This window comes from Ictidomys tridecemlineatus, chromosome 11, assembly GCF_052094955.1.
Source record: "Ictidomys tridecemlineatus isolate mIctTri1 chromosome 11, mIctTri1.hap1, whole genome shotgun sequence".
NCBI classification, from domain to species: Eukaryota; Metazoa; Chordata; class Mammalia; order Rodentia; family Sciuridae; genus Ictidomys; species Ictidomys tridecemlineatus.
The window spans coordinates 45,914,948-45,928,093 of NC_135487.1; the positions used below are offsets into that span (position 1 = coordinate 45,914,948).

The 13,146-nt window shown below is 40.1% G+C and overlaps 1 protein-coding gene across 2 annotated transcripts in view; it reads right to left on the reverse strand.

Annotated features, from left to right (window-relative positions):
• Positions 1 to 1,389: 1,389 nt before the first annotated feature.
• The window catches only part of C11H1orf87 (chromosome 11 C1orf87 homolog), an 80,190-nt gene continuing 68,433 nt past the window's right edge, over positions 1,390 to 13,146 (reverse strand). For both annotated transcript variants that reach the window (XM_078026371.1, XM_078026370.1), the window contains exons 10-12: positions 11,591 to 11,670; positions 7,710 to 7,917; positions 1,390 to 1,821 (exon numbers count right to left, since the gene is read on the reverse strand). In XM_078026371.1, the coding sequence (XP_077882497.1) occupies positions 1,661 to 1,821; positions 7,710 to 7,917; positions 11,591 to 11,670 (449 nt within the window). In that variant the 3' untranslated portion in view covers positions 1,390 to 1,660. The remainder of the gene's footprint in view (positions 1,822 to 7,709; positions 7,918 to 11,590; positions 11,671 to 13,146) is intronic.

The window sequence follows — 13,146 nt, forward strand, 5'->3', positions numbered from 1 at the left end:
TAGTCAGAGCTTGTGCTGCATTCCATGTAAGTGGAATGCCCTCCATTTGTGCAGCTCGGTGGTGCTGAGGCCAAAGAGCAGCAACTGTATTTATGTTGGACATAAAGAACTGGGCAGGGTAAAATCACCGCTTTTGAGGACCTTCTGAGTTAGTCTAATAACTCTGATTTCATGTTTAGGGCCTCCCTTGACTCCGACTGCCTGTCCAGCCCACTTGCCTCGGACATGAAGCTGGTACCAAGTCATGCTTAGGTTGCCCTCTCCCGGTGCTCCCCAGGCTCTCTTCCTCTGCAGACTATTAACTGGCACAATTAAACAGCTTTCTTACCTTTCTCTTCTCTGGGTCTCTGTTTCCTCATCAGTGAAATGAGGCTGTAAAATCTGTCTTACTGAGTTGTCAGAATTGGAGGAAACAAAATACATCAAGTTCCTGGCACACGGTAGTTGCCCAGTGTATATTAAATTGCTTGACCTAGTATTCTAATTTTTCTCACTTGGCATTTTTGTAGAATGTGAAAGTCATGTCTGTTTACTTACTCTTCTGACCTAAAAACAGTGAGCAGGTCCAAGGATTCTAGAATGATAGGGAAGCGACCAATGCATCTCAAGAGACATTTTAATGGACAATGCAAGGATTATAAAAACTAAAGCATTTATTTTAGTGAGTTCAAATGGTTTTGCTCTTGAAATTTTGTTTGTAGATTGCTCATGACACCACTATTTAAAATGGATAAAGGGGGAAGTTCAGAGACTTTTCTGTTTGATTTTCTCCTTGACTTAACTAGTCCTCCTCTCTCCCATATTGACTTGAAGATCAGTATCCGGGTCCCACTGAGTTAGTGATGAGCTGATGCAACTTGTTTTTGAAGTCTCAAGTTGGTGTTCCTTCAACAACCCCTAGCTACCTGTGTGTGATGTGGGTTACATGGGTGGGGGATAGTTCTGGGGAATGTTTAGGATAGAACTATGGGAACTGGTAGAATGTTTCACCTGGTTTTCCTGACTCAGGAGAGCAGAAGAGGTTACCTATTCTCAGAATTCTTTGTCTCAGGAGTCCTTTCTCAACCCTTCTAACCATGATTCTTGGAAATATCCCTAGAGACGACATTATATTATCTAGTTTTGCACTGTAGAAGATACTGTGCTTGTTCAGAAAGCCTTGCTTGAAGTTATTCTTCTGCTTAGTATTAAGATAATGTTAGTATGTTCTTCTTAGAATAGCTTCTAGGGTAGGGCATATTTATCCATGCAAAAAATGATGTACTTATGTCTACTATGCACCAGGTGCTTCAGGGAATCAATTACATCTGGCATGTAGTTTTTGCTATACGGAGCAGTGAGGTTTGCAAAAACAGTTCGATGAGCAATGTCGAAAAAATATCATACATGTCATATTAATAAGTTTTATTATATGAGCATCTTAAGTAGTTGGGTTCTTGCCACATCAGAACAGAAAACCTGGTTTTCTCTGATCATGCAGAGCTGCATGTGAGCAAGCATCAAAACCAGAATCCAAGAGCTGGTCAAAAGCATCTACCATAGCTGTAATGGCCTCAACTCCTAGAAAGCCTCTACCACTGCTCTCAGGCTGGGGAGAAAGATGTGTCTGGGTAAGAAGGGAGATAAGAGAAACATCTGTTCACACAATATGGGCTTGTTATCATAGCTCCTTTAAGTACCGCAGTGCTGGCTCCAAGAGCATATTTTCTCCAGAACGGAATCTCCGCAAGGCCTGGTCGATTTTCCGAGGGCTCAGGGACAGGTTGTAAATGAGATTGTAGTTGTGAATGAGGCGTCTGGCTCTTTCCTTCTCCAGAACTCCTGTGATTGGATTGGATGGGTGGAGGTTTTTTAAAAGAGGAAGAGGAGAACAGAGAAAGATATACATTAACTTGAATAACTTGTAGGTAGACACTAAATGCTAGTATTTTGAAACCGTAAGCCTCTTAAAAATCAAGTGACATCTTAAAAACTATTTATATTCCTGGATATGCATGGGTACTGTTCTTGGGAACAGAGAGGACTAGAGAAATGATGTTACCTCTGGAAACTTCCTGATCTGGAAGACAAGTTACGCAGACAGTAAACATCATGACTGATATTTATATATAGAACTTTCTGGGTTCCAAGCACTGTTCCAAACAGTTTTTTCCAATATTGACTCATTGAAACCTCACAACCACCCATTTCACAAAGGGTAAAACTGAGGCCTAGAGTGACAAAGTCACTTGCCTAAGGTTGCTCAAGGTTAACCACTACACTACACTATGGAACGAGAGAGAAGAGATTGCTTCCTAAATACATTCCTTGAACTGTGAAGATTTATGATACAAGTGTTAATGAAAAGATTTTTAAATACCTTTTATAGGAATAAAAAGTACATCCATTGCATGTTTCTCTTCTATTCCCATTACCTGTACAGACTGTTAGGAGCGATTGCAAAATTCTTCCTCAAACAATCCAGAGGCAGTGCCTTGGTCACTTTGTAGCAAGGCATTGTTAGCCCAGTTGAAGTGGGCAGTGGTGATGGCTGTCATCCCAATTTAAGGTACCAAGTACTCTTCATATTTTTATGTGCCAGGACTGCTGGGCTTAAACCTCCCCTGTCAATTACTCACAGGGGTTATTTCTTTCTTTTACTTGTAGTACTAGGGGGTGGAACCCAGGGCCTTGGGCCTGCTAGGCAAGTGCTTACCACTGAGCTGCATCCCCAACCCTTTTTTATTTTTATTTTATGACAGGGTCTGGCTGAGTTGCCATAGTTGGACTCAAAGTTGTGATCCTCCTGCCTCTATGTCCCAAGTAGCTAGGATTACAGGCATATGTCACAGTGCCCAGCTTCTAATGGGTATTCTTAACAGTGGGCTACAGAGTGGTAGTTCTAATGTCACCCCTTCTGTTCTATTCATTCTATTTCAGCTATTGTCCAGTCTGTTTTGGTTTGTGTGTTGTCTATTTAGCCTATTTGAATGCCATCTGTCTGTCAAATAAACCTCCTTTTTTGTATAGGCCAAATGCTACAAAATGAACAGGGCACTGCCTCTAGATTCTTTGAGAAAGAATTTTATAATTGCTCTTAATATTCTGTACAGGCAAAGGTGGGGGGGAGAGCAAAACTCAAGTGTTGTATTTTTCGTCCCTATAAAAGATATTTAAAAGATTTTCATTGACACCTGTAGTGTGCATCTTCACAATTCAGGGAATATATTTAGGAATCAATATGATCCAAACTTTAAATAATCTCTTCTCTCTTTGGAATTCTCTGGAATGGTTGGCTATTTCCAATTCTGCTTAGGTTTGCTCCTTCCAGACATTTTCCATATTCTTCCTCTGGAAATGTAAGGCTATGGATAGGAAGTTTCTGACTGTAAGACCTTAGAGAAGTTACTTTAATTTTTGAACCTCATTTCCTCAACTTTAAAATAAGGATAATAAAATTTGTGAAATCCAATAGAATATTAACTTCTTAGTGTATGTCCATATTAGTAAGACTCATTGATGGCAAATATTGTATAGGATAATTATAATAATGATATCAACATTAGTAAAAACACATAAGATGAATTTTGATATGAAAAGTTACTAGAACATGTAACATGTAGTTTGTATTTTAATTAAAAAATGAAAAGCAATGAAAAATGAAAAAGTTCCATGTCAGAATCACAGTGGTATTTTTCTACCTTCTAAGCTTTGCCATTGGTAAAAGATTGCTAGTGTCAAACCAAAGTCTACTCACAGAAATTTTTCTCTCTCCATTCTGTCATTAGAGGATGGCCAGAATGGCTGCATAAAATGTCACCTACAATTCATCTCAGTGTCCAAAAGCTATCCTTTCTCAGCCAGAAACAAAATGAAAGAGTTAACAAGAAGAACCTCTTTAATATCCACTTTGTTTAAAAATTTATAAAGAACTTTCCATTTTTGTTTTCTGTCTCACTTGAGCCTTTCTGAAATCTGGGAAGTATGTTTTTTTTTTATCAGTCCTAATTTATAGATAAGAAAATAGGTTCCGAGTAAGTTACTAGTTTTCAGGACTCGACAATGGGTGGAGCCTGGACTTGAATCTTAATCTTCTGATGAAAGAAAAATAAGCAAATCCTCATGTTCTTTCCAGCACATCATGAAAGCTGGCTGTAGCGGGAAGTCACATAGAACTGGGTTTGAATTATGGCTCAACTTCCTAGTGGCTATGATTTTATCACGTTAAGCTTGAGTTCCTCCTCTGTAAATAAGAGTGCTAATCCCTTCAGCATGTGTTAGATGTGAGAATTTAGCCATGAAGTGTGTGTACAGTGCAAGCCCATGCCGAGAATGTCCTTTAAGGCATTCTGCCTCCTTGAACTTTAAAATATTTTCTATGTAGCCTTTGGTTCTCTGGGCAAATTCCAAGTGCACCATTTGCTCAGACATTTATCCCAACCACCCTTCTTTCTTTAGAAAAAAAAAAAAGACCAGTTATTCATAGTCATTCCTTATTCCTTCTCCTCAAGGCTATTTTCTTGACAAACCCCATTAGAGAATAAGCTTGGTAGATTCCCAGAAACACTGATTTGATGATGGATGGTCTGTCTTCATCCTGGATGAAGAACACTCTGGCCTACATATTTCCTTGCACATAATAAAGAACAGTGATTCATTTGTGGGCAAAGTAGGTGTCATCTGCTCAACATGTAGAAGGGGCCGAGGGGTCTGCTAAACCCTGCGGCCAGTAAACCAGCAGAATGACCTCAGTTAATCCTCCTTCCTCATTAAAGACAGTTGTAGATGATCCCAGATTGGGCTGACACATTCCTTGGCTGTTGAGGAACTAATGAATTTCATAGAAACAGGGAAAACAGGCATAAATAGTGAAGAGGCCATGAGAAAGGCATTTCAAAGCTGTTGGAATCCGTCTCCAAAGTCAACAAAGCTCGGCTTTTCCTCAGAACCATTCTGTTCCTATGAGAAAGGTCCCAATCTCTGGGGAATCTCTCAGCAGCTGAGTTTATGACACATCATCGGTCATCACGAACTCAGCATTTGTTTCTTTAGCAATGAGTTTTCTATCTGCTCAGGTTTTCGTTTTAATTTTTATTTTTTGGGTTTTGTTTGGAACCCATAGCTACTCTCACAGTTCTGGTATGAATACACAGACTTGAAGTTCTGTCAATAACCTTTTAATCTTTTATCCAGATTTTTCCCTAAATAATCCATCTCAGCCTTCATGATGTCCTCCTCTGGTTGAACCTTGGTAGATGCTGGCTGGAGCAGAAAGCCTTTTCCTGCCCTTGGGATTCAGAGCAGGATCTCAGCTTTCCTAGGGATCCAACATCAACCTCCAGGCTTGTCTTGCTCCATGCCTTTTCCCATCACAATCCTTCCCAACTCCTAACTTTTGCAGAAGATGGGTTCAAAGTCAGAATGACTTGCCCGAGTCCCCAGAGTTTCCCTTGCCTCATAACTCAACTCCAGCTTTCTTTTCCAAGGAGCACTTTCTGAAATCCAAACTCACATTAGATGGTGGCCTTTCATCTCTTTTCTATTTCCTTTTGAATCCCAACGTTTTAAATTGACATAAAAATTGTACATGTTTATAGGGTAACCTGTGACACTTTGATAAATGTATATCCTGTATAATGTTCAAATCAGGGTAAGCATATCTATGTCCTCAAACATATTTCATTTCTTCATGGTAAAAGATTAAGGAGCCTTTATTTAACTTTTTTGAAACACACAGTACATTATTGCTATCTCTAGTCACCCTACAGTGCGGTAGCACACAGGAAACTTCTTTCTCCTAACTCTGACTGAGTAGCTGTTGTCTTCCTTTGGATTATTGAGCACTCATTTGTGCTCTCAATTGTAACAATTTATGATATGCTATTCTTTTTTTTTCTTCCTTTCCTTTCCTTTTCTCTCTTTTCTATTTTACTGGTGTTGAACTATTACCAGTCTTACCTAAAAGATCTTTGAAAAGACTTGTGTCATCCATTCTGGTTTTTCCTCTTGGTCCAGCCTCTACTACTCTGCTGGGATCATTTTCATAAATACTTTTATAATCCAGCTAGATCAAGCATTCATTTAAAGCTTTCAAGTGTCTTTTTCTGTCTTTGTTATAATTACTAAATATCCGTTAAACTTCACGTGCTCTAGAATTAAATTGCGTTGGAAACTCAAAAACAAAATAAAACCAAAAGAGAAAGAACAAGAAGGAAAAAAATAAATGAACACACACAAAGAAAATGAAGTCATGGCTTTTGCTATATGGTTACTTCCGGAGAGTGCTAATGTGAATGACAGCTCTTCCCTAGGCACGCTCTGTAATGAAGGGGGGCGGTTTTGTCCACGTGCTTTAGTGTCTGCTCCCTCTTCCCTATTCTGGAAGTCTCTGGCCTTGTTCTTGACTTCATTCTCTCTCACTGAGACACGGCACTGACTTCCTTTCTGCTTGACTATATTTCATTTTCTCCATTCTACCTATAGGCATAAAGAATCTTTCTGAATTACAGTTTCATCAAACCACTCCTCTGCTTAGAAAGGTTCAGTCCTAAACACTACTTTTGAATTAAGTCTCAGGTTTGTGGTCTGGCATTTTAAACCTCTGAATATGTGGCCCCAGTCTGTTTCTATCTTTAACACTCTGAATAACCCCTACTCTCTGTCCTCATCGAACCCCTTACATCTAGCACACAGTGTTTTTCTTGGCCAACCTCCCAACTTTTGCCAGAAAGTCTCACATTTCCCCCCTTTGCAGTTAAATTGCACTTTTCCCTTACTGACCAATTTAACATTAACATCGCCTTCCCTCCCTGATCACAGTGGGAAGGGATTCTCCTTTCTCTGAATGCCTACATAGCACACTCTAATGGCATGTATCACCTTCCATCTTGCATTGACTTATTTATACATATGCATTCATTTACTGTTGACTCAAAAACAAAAAAACTTTGGGGAAAGTGGTGCAGGTTCTAGTGTCAAAAAAAAAAAAGAATATAGTCTTCTGATGAAAATATAATAAGTCTTCAAACAAAAAATGTCTAGTATATCAAATATGATAAGGGATGTTAAATAACCCTGAGAGGCCGGAAGAAGATTGGCCTAGATCTGTCCAGAGATCTAGAATTATATTGGAATTCAAGCACTTTCTCAGGAAAGTGCTTGAATTCCAATATAAAATATAGGTAGGTGTGGAGTAGCAGGTGGAGAGACTGTGTGTGCTGAAGGAGTGAGAGAGTGAGGGTTGGTGGAGTAGAAGGAGACAGCACAGTTGGAAAGCCTGGGGTTAGAAAAGAGACAGACACATGAGAAAGTAAGGCATGTTTTGAGGAAAGACAAGTTATTTATTTTGACTAAGCAGGATATTCTGAGCGAGTAGCTACAGAAAAGACTGGTCAGGGGGTCAGGGAATAGATTTTCCCTTGCTAAGGTGTTTGGAGATCATCCTGGTAGCAGTAGGGGACCCCGAAGGCTTTTGATTAGGGAATTATAAGATTGTGGATTGGACTTGGCAGTGGAGTGCAGGAGGGATCAGGGACACGAAGATACTGCAGGCAACCTCGTGGGGGATTGATGTCAGATGCATCTTGGCATTTTCTTATTGTGCTTACTATAGTGCCAGGCACATGGTTTATATACAAATTGTATTATTTGTTCAAAAAATGTAAGAAAATGAGGTGTCCATGTTTAGAACACAAATAGAAAGGAAGGGCTCTTTACAGTTCATACCTCACCTGTATTACTCAGATCACACAGATACAGGGCGTTTTCCAGCTTTCTGAACCTGTCAATCCACGTCTCACATTCTTCAGAGCGGTTCTTCATGGCCCGACTAAGGAAGGGCTGGGAGACTGGCCGGATCTTCAAACTGCTTGGAGGATCATTGGGGGTTGGAGTCTCAGCAGGAGGGTTTCCTGGATTCAGCTTCTCTTCTGGAGTTTTCTACCAAAATAATGCAAGCATCTCACTGGCAGCACACTCACCACCCAGAGCTTCTCCAGTCTCTTGGCCAAAGATGAGGCCACACAACTAGGAAGATTTATTGCAAGGTCTGGCTTTGGAAAGCAAGGATGAGTTTCAAATCCTCACTACCATAGGGCCATATCTGCCAAGTTTTGCTGGATGCAAACATGGTTAAGTTTTTTTTTTTTTTAAGAGAAGGTGACATCATCACTTTTATTCAGTTATTAGACTTACACAAAGCAGAGGACTGTGTAAGTAACTGGCTGAGACTTTTCCTTGAGGTTCTATTCTAATAGTGAAGGCAGAATTACACAGGCAGTCGGTATAGATAGGTCAATGGAGTCAGATCAGATCAAGGAGGCCAATGTGAGTGAGTCCAGGAAGTTGGAGACTGCCTCTAGAGGGACTGAAATGTCCTCAGAGCCCTTCCTCCACCCTATGAAGATAACATGCCCCTGCTCCAATATGGTGCTAAGGTAACCTATCTTAGGAATTGTCCCCGCTCCCACATTGAGTTGTAAAAGTTGTTAATTAATGTGTCCTGGGATGCTCCATCCTGCCCTTCAGCCCACCTGTTTACCACTTTTTGGCCATCCCACCAAGCATTTCCTGGGCCTAGTCACAAACACAGAAAGGATAAAGATAAGGGGAAGGTGGGGCTGGGGATATGGCTCAAGCGGCAGCGCGCTCCCCTGGCATGTGTGCGGCCCGGGTTCAATCCTCAGCACCACATACAAACAGAGATGTTGTGTCCGCTGAGAACTAAAAAATAAATATTAAAATTCTCTCTCCCCCCCAAAAAATAATAGATAAGGGGAAGAGAACAGGAGAGCAAAGAAAGCCTAGGACATATAAAAAAGGGACAGAAAGTCTTGCTTCTCAGGATAACAGGATGCCAGTTATGGTCCCCTTCTCCCTTCTGGGAGAAGTCTATGTTACCCCTTTTTAATAAACCCTGTTTTATATGCTTGCCTCTGTGTGCTTCTCTAATTTTATACTTCAACATATGAAGAAGCAGAACTTGTCACCTGTAATTGGATGTATCAATAATACTACTAGTAGGATCTACTGAGGATGGGCAAAGCTTAAATTTTCTTCTGGATTCTGAGTGTGACATTTTTGGCAAAAAGTGATTGAAGCAATAGTGATATTATCCTAGGCTCACCGGCCCCCTTGAAGGTCTATTAAAACACCTCTAGTCTGCTGGTCCTGTTCATTTAACACAGGAATCTGAGGTCCATAGAGTGCAAGTAAATTACTGAGATTGCCTAGATCTTAGGGTACACTCAAGACTATAAACAGACATGGAGGTGAGTTAACCTAGGTATCCTAATCCCATGTCCAGTACAAAATAGAGATGTATTTAGAATGAAATAGACAAATGGATCCAAACATTGCCATTTAAGGCTTCCTAACACCACCTTCCACACAGGGAGAGTTTCATATGACCAGCTCTGTTTTTCCTGGAAATGCTCTCCCGCAAATCCATGTAGTTGTAGAGAGAATTACCACATTTCAGCTGCACAGTTCAGAACTAGGCATCTGGTGCAAAACAGGCAAATAGACCTATTGTCCAGGAGTTTGGGATCTATTTGTGAGAAGGAAAAATAAAGGAAGAAGCACAGATCTTTCTATGTGAGACCTTAAAACACTAGCAGATTTTCTCCCTGTGCATTAGAAATGAGAAAAAGCTGGTCAGTCAAGAAAGAGAAGATGAAGTTGACAGCAGAGGAAAGAAAAAAATGGGAAGTCTTAACTGTGTTTGAGACCCTGGTTTTCATTTACTGTTGCATTGTTTTCCTTAGGTAATATAATAAACTTCTCTAGCCTTCCAATCAATTAAATTTGTAAAGTTGGTTATGTTCATTGTAATCCAAATAATTCTGATGCACCATAAAATTATACCTCTAATTTCTGAATACCATCTGTGTCCCCTAAACTTTCAAATGCCTGAATTTTTCCAATTTTGTAAGTTTGTCTTAAACTTCCCACATATAAGCTGCAAAAATTCCATACTCCTAAATAATATTTATTGCAATAGGAATTACCAAGTCCTGCATTATAAACAAGATTAAGCTGTTGCAGGGGTATTTAAAGAACCATTTCCTTTGAAATAATAGAACACAATACAAAATTACAGCCACATGGATGACAAGCAGCCAGTAAGTTTTAAGGATTAATTAATATAAAATAACTCTTCTATGACAACATCAGTTTTTGGAAAAGCAGAATGTTTTCATACAGTAGATGACTGATTCTTACGCATTTTTAGAGCTGTGGACACTTCATAAATCTGAAGAAAGATTTAGAAAATCTGCCCAAGTTAATGTACATTTGGTTACATTTTCATGGGTGATTTTGGAGAGATCAAGGTGATCATGGATCTGAAAAATCCAAAAATTCTTTGATGTTAAATAGTTTTATATTTCTCTAGAGAGTTCAATTCTCTTTGGCCACTAAAGAAAAAGGAAAGTGGAGATTTGTATGGATCTGAATTAAGCTCAAGTAACTAACTAATAACTAACAAGTAACTAACTAACTAATAACTAACAACTAACTAGCTAACTAACAAACCAACATGCCCTATACCATTCTCATCCCATTGTGTCAGGATTCCCTGCTTTTGTCTCTCTACAGTGTTGGCCCCTCCTCCCCCAGAGGTATGTTGATGAATTCTCAAGGTCCTGGAGTGCCTGACACGGAGTAGGTTCTCAAGGCATGTTTGATGACTGAATAAGTGAGGGAATGAATGAATGATTTTTCTCTAGGAAAATAGAAAAGTTGCTTTACCAACTCTGTGCTTTAGTTCTTCTTCTTTAAAAAGTGGGACAACGAATGCTGCTCATACAAGAATGTGAGAAGAATCAATTATTTCAGAGATGCAATAAAATCCTCAAACAAGAGGCAAAATAAAAGAGCAAAATATATTTTTTACAACCTTATTCACAACAGACTTAACACTCAAGGAGAAAAGCATTTGCTGTTGTTTCCTGCATGGCAAGAGACTTGCCAAAATGATACTGTTTTCTAAAATATTTCAACGTGTGAAGTGCATGAAGAGGCCTCCCGTCATTTTAAGATGAATTATGTTCTAATCCGGGCATTTAAAAAACAACAACAATAGAAAAACTCAGGCTGTTTTTCAATTCTACATCTCCTGGCTAAATGCTGGGAATATTAAAATGGATTTTAACTGCTTGCCAGATTTTTCTTTCTTTCTTTTTTTTTTTTTTTTTTTTTAAATCAGAGAGCCTGCTATATTTTAAAATGTGATGCCTGAGGAAAAGGTCACCGTCAGTTTCTGGAAGCTGGACTTGAGATGTTAAAATAGGTCTCATCTCTACCCTTTGTTTTGATGGCAATTGGCGGATGGGCCACAAGCTTTGGGAGAACTCTTGCACATAGGCAATGGGTGTAATTTCTTGGGGCTGGTGGCAAACTCTTTAACTACTGATGGTGAAGGTTTCTGGCAAACTGGAAAGGAGCTGACCACACTCTTGGGAGTTTCTCTGCCTGAGAAGTCTTGGAGTCAGTCTGACATCAAGAGATTGGGTGGAAATCAGAAACCCACAGGCGAGGCCCCCCCCCCAACATCAGAGAAGGGAAGATGAGAACCTTCCCCACGCATGCTCTGTGTACCCCAGGTGCATACCATATGTTCAGCTTTGGTTTGAGATATCTCAGAGACTTCAGGCTGCTCTGAAATGGCAGGGGCTTCCTTTTCATTCTTTCCTAAACAAGAAACAATAACAGGAAGGGTTTGGTTTGATCTTCATTTAACACACTCACATAGACACCAGGCAAAAAAAAAAAAATACTGAGGCTCTGCGTGTGGCTGGCACTGGGTTAGGTGATGGGAACACATTATGAATGAAAACCTGGTTCCCACCCTGATGCACCTCAGACCAGGAGGGATGCCAAATAATTGCTCAAAATTGTTATTCAACTGCAAGCTACCATAAATAATTCAAAAGACAAATATGGGCACATAAGAAAGCACTTAAACTTATTTTGGAGCAATGGCAGGAGAGGTGGGGGTCAGGGATGGCTTTTTGGAAAAAGTGACACAAATTGTCAACCTGAGGGATGAGTAGATGTCATCTAGGCCAAGGTTGTGCTCATGGTGCCTATGGAGCAGAGAGTTCTATAGCAAGTCTCAACAGCTTGCAGAAAGGCCCCTTAATCAGAAAAGCTGGTCTCCCTTAGGGAGTGGTCGGGGCTTCTTCCCGTGAGCCTGTCTGTTAAGAATCAAGCACTTCCACCACTCTTTCCTTGCAGGTATGCACCTGAAAGGTCAGGCACAGACTTCCCTGCTCCTTTTAATGGCCTCAGCCTTATATAGAATGAGGTGTGAACAGCAACCCTCACTCAGGGCATTCTACTGGGGTACTCCTTGCTGCAGGCTGCTGCCTTCATGAACAGACTTCCTTCAGGTGCCAGAAAGACCTGCTGCTGGGTTCACCAGGGCTTCCTGTAGACACCACGCATTCATCACTCAGCACCTTCCATCTGACTTGGTGACTTGCTTACGTTGCTAATCCCTGTGGTGACCACTCAGCACAGATTTCTGGGAGCCTCAACTTCAATATTCAGTTCATAATTCAACTATGCCATTAAATATGTATTATTTCTGAGTTGGATCTCATTATTTTCAATAAACTTATCCTATGAGTAAATATTAAAGTTAGGAGGAGGCAAATAACACAGGGGTTGAGAGCATAGGCTCTGAGGCCAGATAACCTGGGTTTGAATTCTGGCCCCTTTCTTTATTAGCTGCATGACCTGGGGCAAGCTGCTTGTGCCTCAGCTGCTGCTTCTGTAAAATGGAGGTAATGAGACCTACAGGTTATTGACAGGATTAAATTGGATTACAAAGTGTAAAGCAAGTACCCGGATCATAGCAAGGGATCAATAAAGGCTAAGTAATAGTGCTATCTAGGTAAGGATGTTTTCATAAATCAATTAACAGATCAGATTTAAAACACTTTTGTTAGACTTTTAGCATTGCACCCATGAATCATTATGAGTCTTCTTCAATTTCTTGATGGAGAAGACAATGTAATTTCATATTATTCTCTGAAAGCCCAGACCCCAGCATTAGAATAAGTATCCAAAGCATGCTTGTCGAATAGCAGAATAATCATGTATTCTTTGTTTGGAATTTGGAAAAGAGTGTGACATATATATCAGGATACACACACACACACA